Below are 22,506 nucleotides of genomic sequence, written 5' to 3'. Positions count from 1 at the left end.
TCCAGAGATGAGTTGTTGCATTCTATGTAGTTGACGACGTTTGGCGTTCATGCCAGGTAGGTAACTTGACGAGTTCCTGTATTCTTGTCTCTCGAGTGTTTGGGGATTAGAAAGTATTGCTCTAGCCTCCGGGACGAGGTTCGCGCAACGCACATGCAGTCATGACAAAAATGATCATTAAGTCTGGCGATGCTTCGAGGGCCTTGTGCTTCCGTTAAGTACCTAGCCTCCTGAGTACCATCGACTCTGAACCGACTCAAGAAGCTGGAAGGCGGCGTACACTATAAAACATTGAAATTATTCTTGTCTCGTTTTTGGGCTTGTAAAGTATTGTCTTAGTCGGGACAAGACAAGCTGGAAGGCAGGACGTACAACCTGCCAGCTCGTCTGGTCCCAGCTGTGGCAGATGTAGCCGCGTTAAAGAGCAGGGGACAATGATCTAGCTCGACGTTGCTTGCCTTGACTATACGATCATTAAGTCTGGATCAAATCAATGCCCTCGAAAAATATACTTCCACCAAACATTCCTCGACGTGGATCGCTAGCGACGCTCCCGAGTACCTGTGTCCCCCGCACATTGGGCTTTCGAGGTGCCATCGAGGTCCCAGGAACCGCCAGGATATACCAGGGACCTACGGGACCTATGAAACACTTCTCACACAATGACACAAATAAGTACATACCTTCAATACATCCGTAGATGGGGCAAGGGTGCCGCAAGAGCAATTCTTCGTGATTCATAACGGCTATTACCCATTTGGTTATCAGGGTGCTGGAGAGGACAGGAGACGGTGTAAGGGTGGTCAAAACCTCCGAACTTCGAAGTACATTGTATAAATGCCGCTGCCGCTTTACCCCATTGGTGTCCTGGCTCGCCGAGTCATTGCGCCACAAGGAACCACTAGAGGTGCCTGCTGCGCATGCCGAACAAGTAATCTTAGATGTGGGGAAGGGGTGGGTCCAATAAAGCCAAGGCAGAACCAAGCATCAAAGGGTGGGAGTCTATCCAGGGGGCATCCGTCGTTCTGGGCTCGGACAAACAACTATGGACCTACTAGTGGATTAGTACGACATATTCCTGAACAGAATTTAAAGAAACAGCTTTGAGGCGTATGTAATGGCTGTAAGCTAGTCTCAAATGGTTAGTGTGACATTGTGTTGGTCAGGATCGCATGAAGGTGCACGCCACAACGGCAAGGTAAGTCTGATTTGAGGTGGCGAGGGACTTCGTGCGACAAGTAGTGGGAACATACCTTTAAGAGGGCTCAGGCCTGACGGGTGAATTGGACAGCCCATGACGCGCCAGCCAATGTACACAAGCATCTCCGTGGATACTGATGTCATGATTACCCTCCTATTGGCGGGGACCAACAACAGCCAACAGCCGTCGTGACACCTTATGACACAGCCCTGAGGATGACGCAGGTAGTAATCGAGTCATTGCAAAGTAGAGCACACTTACCCACTTGGGCAAGTCTCTCGACCCCAGACAATAAGGACGTAATTTCGAAAGACAATGTTTAGTTTGAGTCTCCAATGGCCCTTGTGGCGCAATTATAAGTCGTCTGTCGTACGACAAACACTGCAGGTGCGCAGATCGTGTGTTATATATCCCCAGACAGAAACCTGAAGGTGATTTTAATATACACATAATTCAGGGCCGCAAAGTCAGCAATGCTCGATTACACTCAACCAAGATGTGGACTTACGATCGATAGACTGATTGAGCGCGGCGAGGAGATTTTGTGAAGGGTCAAGATCGAAATCTTTGAGAGTTGTGGAGTCAACGGCATGACTCCAAACAACGCCTACGTAACGATTAATTCCTTCCTCGGCCTGCGTAAGGCCAGGCGTTCGAAACCGAGCAAGGAAATAGACCAACTTTTAGGTTGGGGACTGGACTGAAAGAAAGAGATTGCTGGAACTGGAAGAGTGTATTCTCAATCAACATTGAAGTTTACAGAAGCTCATCGGAAGCTGTTTGACGAAGCGTTGGTGAATCGTTTACGCCAACCCTTCAACCGTAACAGCGTTCGAACTTCGATGTTCCAGCTCTATCGAGCGCATGTACCATCGTGAGGTCAGTTGACAGAAATATGAGCGTCAGTAAGTTCTACGAACCATCGTTGAGTGATTTCACCACATTCAAGATGCAGCTTATTCTTCCCACCCTCTCTTTTCTGCTGGTGCCGGTCGCGGTAAAGTGCCTATCTACAAGGTTTCCTCCCCGCTCCCACCATCGTAGAAAGTCTCGGGAGCAGCAGCGGACTGGGTTCGGTGATCGTCCCTTTATGTATCGGGAATGTGGCTCATTGGGAAAGGCAGTTGGTTGTCTATACGGATGCGCACATGGCAGTCTTCGAGCACAATGGACATATCGTGTGACATCCACAGTCGTCTACTTCGAAGCTCTGCGAGCAAAAAAAAACCACCAGTGCTTGAGTATAAAGCCAGATCATCGATGGACTCAGCACCTCCCGTCCTTGATCGGTCGTCTGCCCTCTCGGTAAGTATACAAACGTAAAACCTACTAATGATAGCAACTTACCGAGTCTCATAGCCATTATGTCTGCCCCAGTTGCGTACTACAACGTCGAGGTCGTTCAATTCTGGCGAGGGCAGCAAACGACGGGACGGCTATCCCCTTCACTGGGCGATCTACGTTCCGACCGGTCGTGGGATCGACAATACATACCAAAATTTGGAAAACACGGACACCTTCACCATCGACTTCAGGCGCAACCAGCCACACAATCCCGGTGCCTGGCGCGGAAGCCTGACCGTCGGAAGAGTGGCCGTGAACCACCTCGCAAGTGTCGCCGTCACGCACCATGATCATAGGTGGAACTGTCAGAACTGGGTGGGGGATGGTCTCCGGTATCTCAGCCAGCAACACTGTCACATCACTGGCGAGACGCAGACCTCCCTTCAGACGAAAATGTGGGCCCTACTTGAGGCTTGGGAATGCGGTGACATTTAGAGACGGCGGAGATCTGGTATGCAAAAAGTTTACGCGTGGTAGATCAAAAAATTCATTAAGCTGCTCACAGCGGGAGCGCTCTCTGCCTCTCTGTATTTGTAACATCATATCATTAGAATAGGGATCGTTGGCATGATTAAAGGGCCATCCTTGCCAATCAAGTTACGGCTTTACACAGTTCTAGACGGGCTGCATGAGGATGAAAGAATTAGCAAGCGCAATATACAACAATGTGGAATTTGAATGCTTCCTGGAAGACTTCGAGCGGGATGCTCTCATATGCCGTCATTCATGATCAGGTAGTTTCAAAACTTGATTCGGCTTTCAACTAGCACAACCAGCCCGATAATCCCGGTGGAATGATGTATCTTATTTTCTTTCGTAGGAGGGCGTGGGTCCTCTGATATTCAAATTTCTGCTGAGCAGTTCCTTGGACTGCAAGAAGTTTGCAACGGGGTGCGACTAGATTTTGAAAGGTTCGACAAACACGAAAGTCACCGAGGACGATAATGTATTAAAGAACGCGATGATCTTGCACAACATACTGCACTAGAAATATATCTCATGAGTGAGCTCGGAGTCGCCGATAAACGAAAAAAAAATTACGAACACCTTGGTGAGGATAAGAAAGTGGTCGCTTCAAACAAGCTGGGCATGGCGATGAGAAGATTGTGTAGAGTCCTCTTTACACCAGCACTATGGGCTACTCATCACACAGCGACTGCCATGGCGGATAGAATATTGGCCTAGTATCCCCATAAGATAGAATCAATCACGAAAAAAAGAAATACATGGCCACGAATCAACGACTTTATTGAAGATAGGACAGCCATGATGAGTGCGCTATGATCAAAAAAATTCGAGAATCATCTTGTCGGAGAGGTGGATAATGTAGTTCTCGCGAAGGGCGATATAACAACACATTTTCGCGGAGATATATTGGTGGTCTGGATTCTACGCGGACGTTCGAACGCCATATAGTATTCACGAGTCTGAAAATACAAATTGGTGAAAGAGGTTGCTCTAATAAGAAAGAACATACAGCTAATGACACACACCCGATCGATGTCGACCTGTGTCAATTGAAAATTATGCTTCAACTGATCTGCACGCCTGGCCCTTTACTTTAGAAGTGGAGATGTAGTGTTCTGGGCTAAAGCGTTACTCACTGGTTGTTATTAAATTGTGCTGGAGGCACTGAGGCGGCTGGCTGACTAGTCCACTGCGCGTCCACCAATACTACTTAGTCAATATTGCATCAGAAAGATAACAGGCAAAGAAACGGGACACACGGAGAGCGTGCACCCGCTGCTTATCCAAGGAGAACGGTCAGCGCATGACAAAGACACCTTACATAAAATGAAAGTTGCATCGCGCTTTGTCAACCGTCTCACTCAACCCCTCACCTCACAATTACCAGCTGAACGTATGTCCCGCCGACAGATTGCACATGCTCGCCGATCGGATCGTTGGAACGGAGGAACGATATAGGAACACTGCCTTGGAGCCTAGCTCCTCACCGAATCGGACTCTTCCGACACGATTCTGGTTGCGCCGACATTCACTAACAAATCTAGGGATGTTCACCGTCCAACTTCTCTATTATCGTCAGGTTCTCCTTGAACTATCACATATCTATGGCCGCGATGTTGGGCACAAACACGCGGAATGCTCAGGGCACGTAATACAGCGAAGGTCAAAAAATTAGGGCAAACTGATACAATTTCCTAATCAGGGCGTAATAGGTGGGAAATCACCCAAACAAAGACAAACGTTCGCCATCGACTTGATTTTCTTACTAATACTCGCGCCTCCTCAACGCGACCGTCGTCGAAAGTCGATCAACAAAAACATCCCCCTAGCATATTAAAAACATATAAATTCACTGCACCCGTTATCTCGCCATACACAAGAAAGTAGCGATCATTGCTAATGCTGCACAACTACCCTCCGGGCCAGCAGCAAGGTCAGCAGTCTGATCCTCTGCAGCAGCAGCAACAACAACCACCTCAACAACAGCAACAACCCCCACAGCCCATTCCTGCTATGCGTCTCCGCGATGACCCCATGCCGCCTCAACCTTCCACATCTCAGGCACCTGCACAGCCAACCGCACCCGCTCCAACTACCCGTTCTCGCAAGCGTAAATCTCCCCCAACAGCAACAACCCAACCGCCGCCGCCACCACCGCCGCAGCTCCAGCAGCCTCCACCCGGCATATTTCTTCCTCCTATGTTGCCGCCCCCGCATGGACATCACCCACCACCTATGCCAATTTATTTCTCTGGCCCTCCAGGCCCGGAGTATGGTGGCCCTCCACCTCACCCCTCTCCGGGTGAGCAGCCTGCCCCGCAGATTGAGGGTCAGCCTGGTGCTGCTGACGATCCAAAGCTCAATGGTCGCCCTTTGAGTCAGACCAAGCGGGCAGAGCAAAATAGGAAGGCACAGAGAGCGTTCAGGGAGCGCAGAGATCAGTAAGTCATCTTCCTTTCCTTCCTTCCCGCTCTTGTTCCAACGAGAAGGGTGCTCGCTTCTTCCACCCCTTAAACACGCTGTGCGGGTCTGACTCACCTCCATCATAGGCACGTTAAAGCCCTCGAGTCGCGTTCTCAACTGCTTGATGCAGCACTCGCGTCCGCGGATGAGGCAAATCGTCGGTGGGAAGAGTGTCGTGCACTTAATGATAGGCTTCGTGACGACATCACACATCTCCGCGAGGAAAACACGCACCTTCGTCAACAGCTGGATGAGCTGTGCTCCCAGATTCCACAGGGTTTGCTCTCACACCTCATGCCCCAGCAGCCACAGCCGCCAGCAGCGGCTGATGCGGATGCAAAGGATGACGCTTCGAACCCTTCTAAGGAGTGAGGTGGTAGAACTTTTGAACTTGTTGTGTGTTCTGTAAAAATGGCTTCAACGACAAGACAGGATAGGTTGCGGAGGCGCAGTGTACCGTAGACATCCAATTTTTACTTTGCTTCACCGATCTCACTTCTACGCAGTGGTCTGTAGTAGATTCCACGTAGTTTGTACGTACCCGCGCCTGTGCCGTTTATGGCTGTCTCCGAAATCGAGTTTGTGTTCCTTGATCAAGTTCTACCGCTGCGATTTGTTTTAGGTCGTCGCACTCTGGCTCCATTGTCGACGTCGTTGAGAAGAGATGGTGGGTGGGACGAAAACGACGTTAGAAATGCTGACAACAACTTCGTGATAGGAACATTTTATGTAACCCGGGGCTTTGTCATCTACTGCTGCTCAACTTGCCACATCTGTGAGCCTTGGGTACATAGTCTTGTATGAAGATATTAGGACTGTGCTCTGTTCCTGTTGATTGAACTCAGTGAAGTGCTATTGGTGGCATGTGTTCGACTAGTGCCCGGAGCTAATCTCGATTCAGAACATTCTTCATTACAAGGCGTCCTGCGCGCTCGATAATCATTGAGCTGACCCTGCCACGGGCCGTCATGGAACTGTAAATCGATCCATGTCTCGGAATGCATCGACGGGGCTGTGATAACCTACTTAAGATACACGCTGCCGCGATAGTGTCTTGCTTGTTGATTAGACCTTGGATCATTGCTCAAGCCATCATGCAGTGGGTCTGCCCCGATGTGTCGCTCTTCGGGTAGACCGCTCATCGTGAATTCCTGACAAAGGAAACATCTAGTAAAATACGGGACCCGCACCTTCGTCGTGCGATTGCTGACGCAGTTCCTAGAGGAGCACCGCTATCCTGTTTCAGACTGTCGCCGTACGGGTGTCACGTCCCCCACACAACCAAAAAGCAAGAGCACTGGAACTGCATCGCGAAGATGCTGTCGCACATGTTACTGGCGTCGGGACCGCGTCTTTTGAAACACTCAAATGTGGAGTCAGACCAGTATAGTCCCAGGTGCGTGACCCGTGTGCCAGGTCCATTATATATTACTCGCTCACTAACGTGGATCGATAGAAAGGAATTCTCTCAGAAAGACATGGACTTCGTGACTAGGTATTTTTTTTCTCTTGTTCGATGGCTCTGGCCATAGTCTTTGAAACTCACGGACTTGCCTTTCTTCACTCGCTAGATGTCTCTTCGTCATGATAAACTCAGTTCAGAACTTCAGAATTTGTTTGCTGGACGCCGCATGGACTCTATCTGACCCCCTCCCCCCAAACCGTGCGCCCTCCGCACATTGTCGTGTATGTAAGTACCAGGAGTGGCGACTCCAGGTGCCCAGTGTCGTCATGCTTTGCATCAAAAATCCATCGCTTTGTCGGTCTCGTCTGTCCCTGCCGATGGAACATCATTATTCCTGTATTACCGTGACAAATGGCTCCTGCTTCCTGCTTCAACCACTATGCACTTTCGACTTTTTTCGACATTAGGCTGGTCTAAATGAGATATCAACAAAAGAGGAACAGAAGTCTGCCCCTGACCGAACGGAGGAGACAAGCCGCGGGCATAGTAAAATTATTTTACCCCTAAGCGCACGAACCAGCGCGGACATCGCTCTTGCTAGCAGAGCATATCTAAATATGTAGGATCATCCACTGATGGCCTGAAAGATGTGCATTTGAAATTTTCTAACACATCAATCCGCAGATCTAAAGATATCGGCAGTTTAATCACAGCCTAAGTAATTGACAGCGAACTCGACTCCCGCGATGAATCGAGTTACGCCACGATGCAGTGATGGGCCATTGGGTTTAAGGTTACACCAACTGGCATTGGCCAAGCGGGGATCGCCTCCATCGGACTCCGACCCTGTCCTCCGCATCTGGTCTCGGGGGCGTCAGGGTCCCTCATCACTATCTCCACGTTGTTCGTGGTGCATCCGTCGCATCTTCCTCGTCGCCATAACCCCTTCATCAAAAGCCTTTGTCGCCATCATATCTATGACCTCTTATTGACGAAGACTTGGACCCCCATTGTATTTCGCCCATTCATCTGCAAGCAACATACTAATCTTGTAATCGTAGTTGCGAATATACTCTATTGTGTGGACGGCGCGAGGTGCACTGCCGTTGTCAAAACTCCGCGATGAGGAGTGGGATTCTATTTTGTCTTCTTCCGCGTACATGCACACGCCCCTTCGTCGCCATTCCTCCCCCTTTTCGTCCGCCTTTTTTTTTACCCGCCCGCCCGCTGTCCTTGGCAAACATCCTTCCTTCCTTCATTCATGGTAATACCGTGATTTGGTCATTCGTTTGTATCATGTAGCTAACTCTATTATCAACGCAATTCTTCGTCAGCTAGCTTCTGAGTGGGTCGCAATGCGGCGGTCGGTCGGATTAGCCGCAACAGTGACTTTTATACTCCGCTAGGAGGTGCCGATGGGCTTGCCGTACAACCATACTTACTCCAGACGGGCTCGAGACGGTCATCTCAGAGATGAGTTCTCCACATATTCAACAGGCCCAACTCGGATCCAACGTCCATGTCATTGATTCCTGGTAAGACATCTGCTTATTCTTGCATCGATGCATATGTGCTCGTGTACAAGAAAATAAAATAACAAAAATAAAATAGATACAGCAAGCAGTTATCAAATCCCCTGAACGGTAACTTTGATGAGTCCACAGATGGAACAAAGCACAATATTAAGGTTGTCAGGTATGTAAGCAAACCACAACGTTTCAGCTGGTCCCTCATGGCGCTAGTCTGGCCGGTGCGTTTTAATCGGCATTTGAAGCACTGCGGAGCGACGGTTCGGAGAATTTCATGTCTTTGTCGTGTCTACCATATTCTGCATCGCCCCTGGCACAAAGTAATGTGTCGTGTGGTCAGCTCAATGTTATGACTTACTCCCGAAGCTTCTGCGAGATTTACTCGGTGGAAATTGGTAAGTTCCATTACCCCCATTCAAATGATATCAGAATTCCTCAGACAGGAGAATGCTCACCCTGCAGGTAATTAACAACAGGGGGCGGGCCATGGTAGGCCATGGTTATATGTCTTTCCGAAGATGCGATTTTCGCCTGCAGCCGCCACAGGTTTTGAAATTTTGAAAATGAGGACAGAGCTTCATCACCACCAGGCCTAGGTGGGAACGGCGATCTCATAGAGATCTTGATGGATTATTTGACGCCGTGCGCACTCAACGGAATTATGCATTCGACCAATATTCCTGAGGCTGCAATGCTAGTTGCACGGCTTTTGGCGTTGATTCCGCTTGGAACAAACTTAGAAAGAATGTTATCCGAACTTGTGCGATAGCCCACAAGTCAATATCGAAAGGGTGGCGTCGGTCGACTTCACTCCTCCGAGTCCAAGGTCGGGAACCGCATATGGTGGTGTTGAGGCCTCCTATGTATCAATCAAGGGCCATCCCTAGCCAATAGAAACCGTAACCTATAGATAAGCGACTTGAGCGCTGTCAGCAACGAGCGGTGGTGAAATACTTCCATGGAAGCAAATGTGCTGTGCAAGTGGGCTGAGTTGGGGCTGAGTAAGCGAAATTCAACCTTCAGTTGATGACTCGGTAGTCAGTCGACACAAACGACACAAAATCTGATTTTTCTCCCTCAGTGCTCAGCTTTCTCAGTCGTTTTTACTCGAGAATGGTCTCTGCACATGCCAACAATGAAGGCTCGCAGGAGTCAGCGCCCATCACACCTGGAGGAACGTACACCATCCAAGTAAATTTCCGCAGTTCTGTTCACACAGGCCCTATAGTGCTGACTCATCAAATTTTCTCCGCAGACTGTCTCTGTTGGGTGCAAAATCTACATCCGCCGTGCAACGCCAGAAGGGGAGGAAGAGCGGCTAGCAGAAATACTATCAATTCGTGATAAACCCGTGAACTCGTACACTTCCGCATCAGCACGACGCACAAAGACTCGAGGTGGTGTGAAAGAGGAAGAAGAAGATGTACTCGACAAACCAGAGGACAAATGGGAATATTTCGTCCACTGGGATCAATTTAACAAGCGTTTGGATGAGTGGGTGACGGGTTCCCGCCTCGTCTTAAGCAGGGACCTCGAATGGCCCCGTCCAAAGCCGCCACCGGGCAAGAAAGCTGGGCCTGGCTCGCTGCAGAAAGCTCCGGGAAAAGCCCCTCGTTCCCAGTCGCTATTGAAGAAAGCGACATCAAATGCAGCTGCGGCTGCTTCGCCCACATCTGCTTCGACCCCTGGCCGCTCTGCTTTTCCTTCGCCGTCACCTGCCCCATCATTGAAGCGGAAATTAAACGATGAAGAGGAGGAGGAGGAAGAGGAAGAAGAAATCGAAGGGGATGATGTGGACGCCGAAGGCGAGATGGATGTTGATGGCGAAGGGGACACCTTCGAACTTAACGTCACTGGTGCACACGCAGAGACACCCCCTCCCGTCTCTTCATTCAGCAAAGAGCAAGAAATCGAGAAACTACGGACGTCCGGTTCAATGACCCAGTCAATATCAGAAATCGCACGGGTGAAGAATCTAAACCGTTTGCAGATCGGCAAGCACGAGGTCGAAGCATGGTACTTCAGTCCATATCCAAAGGAATATGCGCATCTGCCCGTGTTGTACCTCTGCGAGTTCTGTCTGTCGTATTTTCCGTCGCCCATGATGCTTTCGCGCCACCGACAACGTTGTACGCTATTCCATCCGCCTGGCAATGAGATCTACCGCCACCAAGACATTTCGTGTTTCGAACTTGATGGGAAGCGGCAATTAACCTGGTGTCGGAACCTCAGCCTACTGTCCAAATGTTTTCTTGATCAGTAAGTGCTTCTCGGCAATAGAGCTCAAAGATCTGACTGTGTACGTTACAGCAAGACGTTGTACTATGACGTGACGCCGTTCATGTATTATGTGATGGTGTGTATATTCCGTGAATATTCGGTTCTGTAGTATTCTACTGACCATCCCAGTGTCAACGAGATTCAACAGGTTGCCATATTATCGGCTACTTCTCGAAAGAGAAGGAATCGGCGGAGAATTACAACGTCGCATGTATTTTGACGCTACCGCAGCATCAGCGCCACGGATTCGGCAAGCTGCTCATCGAATTTTCGTACGAGTTGAGTAAGAAGGAGGGGAAACTTGGCAGCCCTGAAAAGCCCCTGAGCGATCTCGGCCTACTCGGCTATCGTGCATATTGGGCGGAGGTCATCGTAGAATTGCTCATCAATACCACGGACGAGCTGAGCATTGACGATATCGCGCAGAAGACGTCTATCACCCATGCGGATATAATGAATACGTGTGTGAAAGAACCTAGCTCGCTTGGATCTACCACTAAATGAAATGATTGCAGGTGCACAACGTTGCAGCTATTCAAACACTACAAGGGACAACATATCATCTGTCTCTCGGAAGCCGTTTTAGAGAAACATGAGAAAGTCCGAAACAAACGCAGACGTCGGATTTATTCTGAACATCTGATCTGGAAGCCACCGGTCTTCACCAGAGATCAGCTACGGTTTTACTGATCACCTCACTTCACATCTTAGCCAGTTTTTTGATTGCGTGTTTTTCATGATTGATACCACTGTATCTGTAGAGTAAAAAGGGACGTTGATGCATCATGTCATCGTACACGGTGCAAAAGATGTAGTTCTATAGCGGTAATTTCAAAAAGGCTGAGTTAATCATTACTGTTTCCCTGGGCGCCCCGTCGTCGCAGGATGACGTTCTCGTCCTGTCCACCACGTGGGTCCTCTATTGTCATCACTCCGCCTTCTCCAAACAGCTTCTCCTGGGGCAGAACTGGTGATGATGGCTGAGATGGGGAAGGCGACAGAATTCCAACACTAGACAATTGTAAATCCTCTTCCCCCGTGAAGTAGGTCTGGAACTTCATTTCCTCCTGCACGCCTGCAGCGCTCGCTTCGGTATTATGTTGCCGATGCACCGAAGACGCGCGGCCGTCTTGCTCCGCGGGGAGAGATTCCTCGGATGACGTATCTTCAACAAGGATCGAGGGCATGCCCTCAGGAGTCATAACAGGCTGGTCGCTTGTCGACGCTTTGACATCGTCAACAATACCGAGAGTACGCACGATCACATAGGATGTGATATCCTAGGAAGGAAATAAATAAATATTAATGATCGAGGAAGCGAGAATCCACAGATTTGGAAGCTGGATACGCACCAGCATTGTCAGAATCACGACTGGCAGAATAAGTAGGAACGCGAATACGCGGAATGAATACGCGATCTTGCTGACCCAGGAACTGGGATGAGGGTGCCATAGGTATTCTACGTACGTATGCCATATGAGACGCGGGGTCGAAGAGAAAGAGAGATGTGTGCTGTATTGGGAACTCATCCTGGATCGGAGAGTGCTGCGGAGAGGATAAGGGATTTGCAGGAGCCCGCTTGCACGAATATGCAAAGGAACGCTGGCAGTTACGCCCGTTAATGGTGGTGTTTTGGACCCGATCAACGATATTGATTGCGTACAGAACACCCAAGGGCCAAAGGCGATTACTAGATGGTGCTTTAGACCCGATACAACGAACTCCGTTTGCGTGTAGGACGTTGATAGGTGGGCGTACCGCTGTCAAATATGTCGATATGATGAACGTAACGTACGAAACTCAAGAATTTGGCGAATTCAGTGCTCAGAATCAGATCTGATAAGGAGGTCACTGAGATGCTGACTGCAACAAGACTGAAGACAACAAAACAGTGTCACGGTCTTTGCCGTACTTACCCCAAGAAGATTATCATGGGCGACAGACAGGAGATAGAAACATCAAATGAAATTCTTCTAGCACATATGATACAAGAGGGCTACATAGTACTGTCTCGCTCTGGGACTTAGTCGGGTCCATGGTGTACAGATAACAACTATCACTGATCCTAACATGATCAAAGCATCGGGAATCGCGAAATTATAGGGATATAACCAATCAAGCATACCAGGCAGCTGACGTTGAGTCGAAAACCAAAGATATACCGATAAATACAATCAAGGAAACATAATAGGTGACGGGAATACAACGCCATCTGGCCGTATCATGATAATCGGTCGGCGTTTTGCAAGTTGATTTTCAGGAGGTAGGCAGCCCAATACCTCGGTGCACCTGACCTCAACATAAGGCGAAGGGTCTGAACCGAAAAAGATATGTACTGGATCTGCCTTGTTGAAGTTTTCTCCGTAGACGGTCAGCATTTTTGATATGTGAGGATTAGGCTTCGACAAGACGCCGCGGGATTGTGCGCAGTTTGACTTTGGTGCCTCCGCAGCGCGATCAGGAGGGAGATATTTCACCACGGCCGGGAATGGAGTGACCGGCTTTGATGGAATTGGGAATGATCCTGTTTGAGGGGCATTTTGATTGTCGAATAAGACGGGCGGTACATAGAAGTTGTATCGCACTTGATCTGACAAAACAAAGTTCAATGAGTCATTGTACGATGAGTAATGAAAGATTGCGCCATACCTGTGCCAACAATAGTCCAAACGCTCGTCTCGCCGATATCCACTTGCCAAAGAGCACCCGATGATGCGCCGGCGTCACCAGAAGATCCGCGTCGCCCGGAAGACGCAGACCCAGCGGAGGTCGGCCGCCGCCGCCCCTTAGGCCCAGGGTTCTTGATGACTCCAGCGCTTGATGTTGAACGTTTCCCCTTCTTGACGCGCCCGCCGTCGTTTGAAAAATCATTTGACGAAGAAGGCGATGCTGGCTCGCTTGCAGTAGTCTGACCGAAATAATCGGCGCCTGACATGGACGCTGGTGTTGAAACCACTGGTGATCCAGGCAGAACAGGAGATGACGATCCTGCATTCGGCGGGTTGTTCCACAGCCGACCCTCGATGGGACGGTAAGTGTTAACCTTTTCGCCCATGCACGACAGGAATGCGCCCGTTGAACCGGGGGTTCCGGGCTCAGGCATGCCCTTTGATGGGTCGTATACCTCGAAGGCAATCTTGTGTAGCTGGGAAACTGGATCACCGCACACCTCGCCTGGTGAACAGAAGTGGTCTGCAACACCCTTTGCGCCTTCCTGAAGGCCTCCTCCGACCACTGTCGTCTGATGATCAACTTTCCGGATAATCAAGACGGGGGACACAACACCCGAGACCAGACACTGTAGCACCACAGTCTGGTTGTAGTAGATTGGTATCTGACTGCCATTGTTAGTGAAGGGGATGGCATTTGGTGGAGGTGAAGGATAGTCAGGCTGTGGAGGTGGCGGGGGAGGAGTGTCGATTCCGCCAGCTGGTTTGCTGACATCGACAATGTACATCACAAACGGATCTAAGGTAAAAACGTCAGTCAAGACAAAAGACGTGTAATACACAAACTGACCCCAACTGGCAGTACGTGCAATGAATGATGGTGTGCTGGATCGTGCACGGGTATCAATGCCCATCAGAGGTGCACCGTCAGAACCCTTGAATGAGGAACCTGAACCGGAGACGCAGAGATATTTCGTAGAGACGGTCTGAGACCGCAGACGATGGAAGAGCGAAATAGTTGAGCCATGGTTTATGCATACTAGAGGAAGACGGTCAAAAATCATCATAGGCCACGGTGAATCTACGCACATTCCAGATTCTTTGCACTCTGTCTCTTCTTACTTGGCTTGCTGATCACCTTGATGGGACGACTGGGGAATGTCCCGATAATACGTTCAGGCTCATCGTCGGAAGCCGGAGCCGTGATCTTTACAAGCGCCTCGACTTTCTTCTTCTTCTCGTCCACATCGGATATGAACAACTGCTTGCCAACGCAGCGACCAATGTAAGTCGTGCCTGTCGGAGCATCATTCACATCAAATATCTTTCCAGAGGCGGATGTCCACTCGATGGAACCCTCCTGAGGGATGGGTTCGCCCGAGATGCAGACCGTCACGCGGGGAGGACAAAGCTTTGGCTCTTCCCCGCGGCGCACTACGTCAGTCCACCAAGAGTTGCCAATCATAATTGCTGTTGGAGGGGGACAGAGAAATCGCTTCTCAGTCCCGTATGACTTTTGAGCTACTCTGCTCGACATGACGATCACCGTACGTTCACCAAACGCGAGACGGTTTGGTGTTCGTACGTATTGATCGAGGTAAGGACTAAATAGAACAAGGATCAGATCCGGGACGAGTGTTTGACGTAAATAATGGTTACCGAATAAATGCCTGAAGGTCATTCGACGAGCCCATGCCAGGATGCCCGTTTCTCATTCCAGGAAAACTGTCCCCAATGCCAGGCATGCGAAGGGACATGTCAGCGTGAGGGTTTCCGAAATATTGCACGTCCTCGTAGCCAGGAATGCCAGTGTCAGGGCGGAACGAGTGCGTTGCTTGCGGAGCCACGCCACGGAACATATCAGGGCTGTGCGCCATATGCGAAGGGACAGAAGGAGGTAGGCCAGAATGGGAAAACCGAGTATCAGTTTGCAAGCGCATGCGGTCTTGGAATGGTTGCAGGGCTGAAGGTGGATAACCTGCACCGTTGTTCATGCCATAATCATCGGGGAAGTCATTGTGATAACCAGCACCGCTTACACCGGGAACACGGCGATCGTTAAGGAGTTCCGGGTAAGGGTGACCGTTTGAAAAGTCCTTCTGGTGTCCGTTTATGCCCAAGGAATGGGGAAAGACCGGGGATTGCTGTATGCCAGTCATCGCGTCACTGGGGGTCAATGGCGAGACCTTCCCACTCGAGTACGAGACATTGCTCATTATGTCGTAAGTGCTGCTGGAACCAAATGATGGCACTGAATCGCCAAAGGAGGCATGAGAGTACACGCTGTCTGGGCTCATGGCATAGGAAGGGCCGAGAGACGAAGAAGAAGAGGAATTGGCGCGGTACCGCTGGGAGGCAAAGGAGTTATTATTGTTTGAAAATAGATCATATGAGGGATGATCTGAGACCTCTCTCGGTTCTGAATGATCAAAGTTATGTTGAGGAATTGTTTGAGACAAATGGTGAGATGGAGAGGCGTTGTCTACTGTTTGTAATGAATTGAATGCCTGATCGAGGTCAGCCTGGTTGTACATTGGCTGATGGGAAGCCGTTGCAAAATCCATCTTGACTCCCGGAGGTGGGTGGGTGGTATTGTTGTGGTATCGAAAGAAGGTGGAGTTTGAAGATACGGAAAGACAGATGAAGTTTCGTCAGACAGGGTAGCCTGAACAAGCTTGTGATCGGTAGTCGGGAATTGCCGCTGTCATCACCAAGTGGTGGCAGTTTGAGCCATGAAATCTTATGAAAGGATTATGAACGGGTCCGTACAGGTAGTGGTTAGGTTTATCAAGCTTATCGGCGATGCTGTAAACAGGTCGCCGCGTCCTTGACAATTGCAATCTTGATGAGTTGTTTTGTCAGATATCAAAATCACTTTGTAGTGAAGCAACTGACTGACCTGTCCGTTCTACTGATCTCTATATTTTTCTAGACCTCTACAATCGGTTTGATGTTTATCCGGGATTGATACGGCGATGATGGGTCCAGCAGATATGATGATGTCAAATTTATGGTGACAAATAACAAGACCACACCAAGGTTAGGTTAAGGAAGGGTCCAAAGGGGGCGAGGTAAGCAACGTTGTTAAGGCTTGTTGTACGTTGTCGGTAAAGTTGTGTTCAGCTGACTGAAGTAGTAGGTGACGACCGTACGAGATACCCTGTAACGGCACAGACGAGCTCGAAACTAGAAGGTGTAACAAAAAGGATTATATCCAGCACGGTCTGCCGTTGCTTTTATAGATCTGACATGGAACTCTAATTGCGGCAAGGCGACACTTCACGAAAGACTTTTCGCCAAACACCGCGGCCGACCTGATTCATGAAAAAAGGTTCCGTGTTTCTTTGCTATCACTGCACGTTCTGAATGACTTTTGGGATGATCTCGATCTCTCGTTGCCTTCTCGTGCCTACCCAAGTCCATCTTCTTCGACCTATCGGCGCGCTGGCATATTTCTGGCAGACCTCCCGCTCCGACATCTCATCCGTTTCATCCGATTGGATCTCTATCAACCTTGTGGCATTGACTCCCCAACTGTCGCACGCGGCGGAAATACTTACTCAACAAATCTGGAATCTCACCTATTTTCAATGCAACTCGGTTTCTCCCGTAAACCTGAGGTACGTATGGAACTTCCGAACATCAAAACAATCTCATTCTAGGTTGCCGTTATAGACGCCTACTGCATGAATGCCTAGTCGTCCCAATCCATCTCACCTATTTGACGTTGCTCACTTTTTGACTCCGCTTTGTGGATACTCCAAGGGACATGCAATAAATCCACCCCTCTCCACATACTTGCTTCCGCATTCACGAAAGCTTCAACCATCAACGTAACACTCGGCTATACACCAATCGACTACCGGAATAGACGTTAGTCATACAATGATCACCAGGTTGACTTTATGCAAAGTTTATGCAGAAAACAGTAAGTCTGTAATAGTTCGACAGCTTGACGTCGGTTAAGATATTCTGATAATGTGTAGACCACAACAAATCGAACATACATTTACAGATATCAGATTGCCATGATGGACATGTGCTGAAGCTTAAGGCTCTGATGTGGGCTGTAGGTATCTTTCACAGGTCCTCAATATTAATACTACAGAGACTTGATTGTCCACATCTCAGTGTTCAAACATGTTCGTCATACCGCCCTTTTGTCATGACACCCTGTCAATATTAATGTGTGATCCCATCTCTAAGATCCACGGTCGCGGCTATTTATCTTTCCCTCAAGCAGTTACTAATTGGGCCTATTGGAGCGCCTTTGCGGAAGCCTTGTACGTATCACCCTCGCGAGGCAGATGCAGGCAGGGGTAGCTTAGGGTCGTTTTCTAGACGGTTATCCACGTGTAAGGAAATTTTAGAATAATAATGTTTTCTCTAGCTCAATCTTTAACCCGTCCCTTTGCTCTATTACTTGTCCGATCCACAGGATTTGTATTATCATGTCTTCTGGTCCACCTGATGAACACTCCTGAGATCCTGAGATAAGCTCGTGGCAACGACAATCCAGTCGCCATCCGCAAGGACATACATACGGACCCAATGATCATCGTAAAAGGATACGGATGGGGTGTGAACAAGATAGGACTCCGGAATCAATTATTAAACATGTAGAGGAAAAGATAATAAGCTAGCACTTGCTAAAAGTCGTCGGCTTCTTCGTGCTGATGAGCGGCCACGCTGCCTCTTGGTTCCTAAAGGAATTAATTGCCAAGATACTTTTATTCCTTGCGAGTTCATTGCGCGATCTTGAGGCAGGCGGCCGGTCGACATGTCCTTTTCGATCTACCTTGCACCGCATCCGAACGGCCGCTTAAATGAGTAGTGCGGAAGCTGAGTATGGCAATTTAGATCCCTCTGAAAATTATTTGAAAATTAAATAAATCCACGTGAAACGCGCCCCGCCCCAGCGGTGCACAGCTAGCGGAGTTGTTTTGAACAGAGGATGTATTGATTTAATACTCAGTTGCCGTTTCAACCCCCGCTATGTTTTGCACTTGCTATGTACGGACTTGTTAGCCCATATGGCTTATTGATGGAGATTACCCATGACTTGGCCGAAAAGAGGTCTATGTGATATCCCAAGAGGAAGCTGCTTAGCACATGCCAAAGACGCCAAAGGCACAGACTAGGCAATACGTACCATCCTTCCTTACATGAACGAGTCTATCTGATGGGGCGCCGCACATGAGTACAGGCCCGCGGGAGCTGTAAATGTGATCACTTGATCAGGGTAGACAGTGGGCGACTCGCCGGCGCCGCAAGATCAACAGACGGGCGTTTACGATCGTGAACGCACCTGAGGTTGAGTTTTTGAACGTTGTCGACCACCCTCATTTCATCTCAATAGACAGCCTTACGTGAACGATATGGTGTCGAGCATGACGTTTGGAAGAGGCTAGCCTGCACAGCCTTTCTTACGCAGTTGCATCACAACAAGGGGCCTAGCAGGGGCACTGGTACATGTCGCCTCGGACCCCGCGCAGAATTGTCAGATGCATTTAGCCAGTGGCTGATGACGAGATTTAAACGCAGTGGTTGACATGATGCTGTTACAGAAGCTGGACCCGATAGAGTAGCGTTAATCCCAAGTGGTTTGACCTTCGTGATTACTTTTCGCATTCGAAGGCGCAGATGACGACTGATAATTATTAACAGTTTCATGAGAGCGAGGTGGAGAAGTGAGAATAATTCTCTTTGTAAATTTACGATACCGCATTTTTTTTCTCAAACGCAGACGGCAGCCGTCGGATCCGGACAGACGCCTAAAAGTGCCTGGAGAACCAGGCCTCAGGTGCTGAGGTTTGACATCTCGCTAAGAAAAATCACGGACTTGGAACTGCGCGTGACGCGGATTGTCTGCGCGCTGTACATCGGCTGCGTCGCATCGAACATACTGATCATCACCGTGTCAAGGGCATGTCGGCCTTGCAGATGACACGCTATTATAATTGTGAACACTGGAACGATTTAGAGGATCTTGTTGGTGGTGGGAGCACTGGATAGTTGATGAGATGTAAGAACGTAGATACCAAACAGATGTCATGGCTGGGCTGAGACCGATGGATCGCACGGCAGGCGGAGCGACGCCCAACTATGACGGCGGCCAGAGAGCCAACGGATCACATGCGGGCAATGAAAGAGGCGGTGAAGTCCCCTTGAAGGATGCGACACAAAGGCCTGATTTTTTTGGGGAAATTGATTGGGCGGAAATACAAGTATCCCGAAGATATCACATTGCCACCAATCGGAAATATTGAACAAATGGCGGGTATAGCAGGCCTTGGCATATTAATGGCAGATTGGAGGGATCATTGGATACCCAATCGTCGATCTCGAGGACTCGAGGTTGATCGATGTTCAGTGCGCAAATAGCACGATCAGTAAAGATTGTAGATGTACAGGGTCGATTTGCAGGAATTGAGGGAGTAGAAGAAGGTACTTACATGGGGCTGCCAGCAGGAGGCTGAGGTTATGGTCAAAAGTTATTGGTTGCCAGATTGGGGAGTTGTGGCGGTGAACCGAAAATTGGGAATTGTTGCCTGCTTGCTGGCAGTCGTTAGCGCAGCCGTGGCCGTCGTCCAACCGTTGTTACTGTTCAACGTTCAACGCAGGTCGTATCTAACAATCTAGCGCTCTGGGGGCAAATTCCAGTAGCAGCTTGTATCAGTCAGTCGCATCGCGATACATATCCTGTTCTTTCTTTCTTTCTTGTTATAATCTCGAGCGCGTGGTTTATCCATACTAGCTCGAGTATTTCAGGAGGCCATTCGAACTATCCCCTGGACCGAATTCTTTGACGTGTAGAACTGGTTTCGCATCGTCAAACATGTCAGGTCCTACTTACCAATTCAATACGCCTCGCCCGCGTCCTCCTCCGCCCCCTCTGCGCTTTCAGAAATCCAAAAATTCTTCATTGACCAATATGCATTCCAACTCGCAAACACTCCTTTACGATCTTCCTCATTCTAGTGCTATTTCACCGCCTGGAAGTCCAGCTGCGAAACCTGGTGTAATACCACCACCCTCTCCTTCATTTGGCGGCAGACCCAGAGGGCGCAGAAATGGTCACCCTGGCCCAACCCCACCCCCAACATCTCGAAATCGATCGATCACTCCTCTTGGGGTCTCTCGCAGTGAGCTCGAGAAATTCGCAGAACTCTGTCGTGCATGGTATGCCTTTGTTCGTGAGCGCTCGCCCATTACTCATAATCTATTACACTAGGTACTTCAACCAAGATGAAGAGTCTGGCCGACAAGTTACCCAGACTCTAGCAAATTTGCCTCCTGCTCAACGAGCCCCATTTTCACGCCTCCAGGCATCCATCCGTTCTGCTTACCATGCGAGCGTCAATGCCCGTCGACACGCGGAATTTCAGGCACATCTTAACGCAACTCAGCCGGGTGGATCGTTAATGCCGCATTCTAGAGCAAATCCAAACGGTCTAGTGGCACAGAAGGAACGCTTTGACCGATTAGATAAATTTGTTAAGACATGGTGCACGATGGGCATGCCTGGAACCAAACCTTTTTTTCAGGCTTTGTGGGCAATCATGCGGCTTCAAGTTGTCCCAGAGCATCTTGGCGGTGCGGGGGCAAACCGAATACGCTGGGAATTTGATGATGCTGTTTTCAAGGAGTCTGCGTAAGTATTCTAAGCCTTCATTGGTGTCTAATTCTATCATACTTACCTCTCTCACACGGCGTAGTGGGAAAGACTTCATGCTTGATGCCATTGATGTCCTCAAAGGAGTATGTTAATATCACTCGTTGATTGTCGATGTGCTTAACCGGCTTTTCAGGTGTTGGGCTTTGAAGAGGTTTCATCCTCGAAGCAAAGCAGCAATTGTGCCTCTCACCAGCCACAGTCTGTGCACTCGCGCTGCCGCTCACAACCCTTGTCCAATCCCCGCGAGACGAATCGTTCGAATGCTTCACCAATCGCCATGACTACCCAGGCGAAACGCGCGAGAGCTACGAGCGACCCATTTTTAGATATGCCCGCCCTCTCACACTCCATCCCATCCGCGTCTTCCCAATCCTCCGGGGCTACAATCCCTCCCTCTGAAACTCCCGAAGATAGTTCCACTTCTGTTACCCCGCATGATCAAGATGGGGAAGACGAAATATTGCCCCCCCTTCGATCAGAATTCGTCGCAGAGGATTCTGAAGACTACTTGCGCATTTGGACGTCTCCGGATCTTCCAAATCCTGAGTTGTTGTCATTACTAACTGTATTTCCTGCATTCATCACCCGCCGTGCCCTGCCGCGTTTCACTTCACCTCTGAATGCTCGTGCCGCCGACATTGAGGAGGGCGAGGAGGAGAGAGGAGAAGGCAAAGAAATTCACTTCGGCACTGGTTCGATGTGGATTAGTTCTAAGCCGCGCGGCGACGGTTGGCGTGGAGACTGGTGGACAAGATTTGTCCTTTGGTGGCGAAGATTGTTCTGCTAAATATGGTGCTTCACCCAAGACATTGGACATATGTAACACTCCTTGTTTATCATTTTGCATATACCAGCGTACACTTACCATCTACAGACGCTATCCGGAATGAAAACACAGACTGTCAGCTAGGGATATCATCATTCCAATGAATCGTTATGCATATGTTTGCGTTATACAATGATAGCATTTTGGACACTCCTGCTGACACGTCAACGAATCGTTTAACTTGTTATCGCTTACTTGAGGTCGTCCGGTACCGTCGATTCATTAATTTCGGGGTAATGCCAGGATCGCCTGCACGTAAGCGTCGAATGTCCTCGAACATGGCGCTCATTGAGGGCTGTAATGGTCCACAGGAACATGTCGTTTCTACTGACAGCTGGGTCCTCGACACTCGTTTCGGTATAGGGAAACCCTCACGGGTGAACGTAAAGGAGCCTTACAAGAGCCTTAGGTACCGAAGTTGCGTCACTATCTTACTATTTACTTTCTAGTAAAGATGACACATTGCTCAGACTCGAGCTAAAAAAAAATTACACAAAGTCAAGCCAGGACTCCAGGAGCGTTATGTACTTACCGAAGTTAAGTTAATTTCTTACTGTTTACTTTCTAGTAGGGGTGACACATTGCTTAGACTCGGGCTAGAGCAGTGCTGTAACCTTGCCATCTGTCAGAGCATGGGAGCCCA

At 49.2% G+C, this 22,506-nt stretch overlaps 8 protein-coding genes across 8 annotated transcripts; 5 read left to right on the top strand and 3 right to left on the bottom strand.

Moving 5' to 3' along the window:
• Positions 1–335: 335 nt before the first annotated feature.
• Positions 336–2,124, bottom strand: EDB91DRAFT_1085812 (uncharacterized protein; the record flags this gene model as incomplete). The annotated part of the gene is made up of 7 exons (XM_041315945.1): positions 336–463; positions 513–641; positions 684–914; positions 1,254–1,410; positions 1,463–1,626; positions 1,710–1,836; positions 2,122–2,124. The coding sequence occupies 7 exons, from the start codon at positions 2,122–2,124 to the stop codon at positions 336–338; spliced, it is 939 nt and encodes a 312-aa protein (XP_041172540.1).
• A 7-nt stretch (positions 2,125–2,131) lies between these two features.
• Positions 2,132–2,738, top strand: EDB91DRAFT_1159973 (uncharacterized protein; the record flags this gene model as incomplete). The annotated part of the gene is made up of 2 exons (XM_041319765.1): positions 2,132–2,495; positions 2,549–2,738. A coding segment is annotated over exon 1 (292 nt), but the record flags the coding sequence as incomplete, so codon positions are not given.
• On the top strand, positions 2,462–2,980 carry EDB91DRAFT_1253114 (uncharacterized protein; the record flags this gene model as incomplete). The annotated part of the gene is made up of 2 exons (XM_041323604.1): positions 2,462–2,506; positions 2,561–2,980. The coding sequence occupies 2 exons, from the start codon at positions 2,462–2,464 to the stop codon at positions 2,978–2,980; spliced, it is 465 nt and encodes a 154-aa protein (XP_041172538.1).
• Positions 2,981–5,026: 2,046 nt separating this feature from the next.
• Positions 5,027–5,848, top strand: EDB91DRAFT_1239257 (uncharacterized protein; the record flags this gene model as incomplete). The annotated part of the gene is made up of 2 exons (XM_041321833.1): positions 5,027–5,454; positions 5,563–5,848. 2 exons carry the CDS (start codon positions 5,027–5,029, stop codon positions 5,846–5,848), a joined length of 714 nt encoding a protein of 237 aa, XP_041172537.1.
• A 3,564-nt stretch (positions 5,849–9,412) lies between these two features.
• EDB91DRAFT_816164 (histone acetyltransferase) lies at positions 9,413–11,656 on the top strand. The gene is made up of 5 exons (XM_041328499.1): positions 9,413–9,601; positions 9,666–10,669; positions 10,721–10,766; positions 10,820–11,151; positions 11,206–11,656. Exons 1-5 carry the CDS (start codon positions 9,524–9,526, stop codon positions 11,378–11,380), a joined length of 1,635 nt encoding a protein of 544 aa, XP_041172536.1. The 5' UTR covers positions 9,413–9,523; the 3' UTR covers positions 11,381–11,656.
• EDB91DRAFT_1060116 (uncharacterized protein) lies at positions 11,536–12,219 on the bottom strand (the record flags this gene model as incomplete). The annotated part of the gene is made up of 2 exons (XM_041314315.1): positions 11,536–11,970; positions 12,043–12,219. The coding sequence occupies 2 exons, from the start codon at positions 12,217–12,219 to the stop codon at positions 11,536–11,538; spliced, it is 612 nt and encodes a 203-aa protein (XP_041172535.1).
• A 421-nt stretch (positions 12,220–12,640) lies between these two features.
• Positions 12,641–16,060, bottom strand: EDB91DRAFT_1159957 (LAG1-DNAbind-domain-containing protein). Its single transcript, XM_041319764.1, has 6 exons — positions 15,768–16,060; positions 15,019–15,707; positions 14,449–14,963; positions 14,210–14,398; positions 13,340–14,158; positions 12,641–13,280 (listed from the first exon to the last, which is right to left on the bottom strand). Exons 1-6 carry the CDS (start codon positions 15,921–15,923, stop codon positions 12,865–12,867), a joined length of 2,784 nt encoding a protein of 927 aa, XP_041172534.1. The 5' UTR covers positions 15,924–16,060; the 3' UTR covers positions 12,641–12,864.
• Positions 16,061–19,921: 3,861 nt separating this feature from the next.
• EDB91DRAFT_1207514 (uncharacterized protein) lies at positions 19,922–22,096 on the top strand. Its single transcript, XM_041320722.1, has 4 exons — positions 19,922–20,541; positions 20,594–21,013; positions 21,078–21,120; positions 21,171–22,096. Exons 1-4 carry the CDS (start codon positions 20,198–20,200, stop codon positions 21,822–21,824), a joined length of 1,461 nt encoding a protein of 486 aa, XP_041172533.1. The 5' UTR covers positions 19,922–20,197; the 3' UTR covers positions 21,825–22,096.
• The last annotated feature ends 410 nt before the right edge of the window (positions 22,097–22,506 follow it).

Source organism: Suillus paluster (genome assembly GCF_016628075.1).
Source record: "Suillus paluster strain FC165 chromosome Unknown EDB91scaffold_79, whole genome shotgun sequence".
Classification (NCBI taxonomy): Eukaryota; Fungi; Basidiomycota; class Agaricomycetes; order Boletales; family Suillaceae; genus Suillus; species Suillus paluster.
Note: the sequence above shows the minus strand (reverse complement) of the source record. Positions and strands in the feature narration are given on the sequence as shown.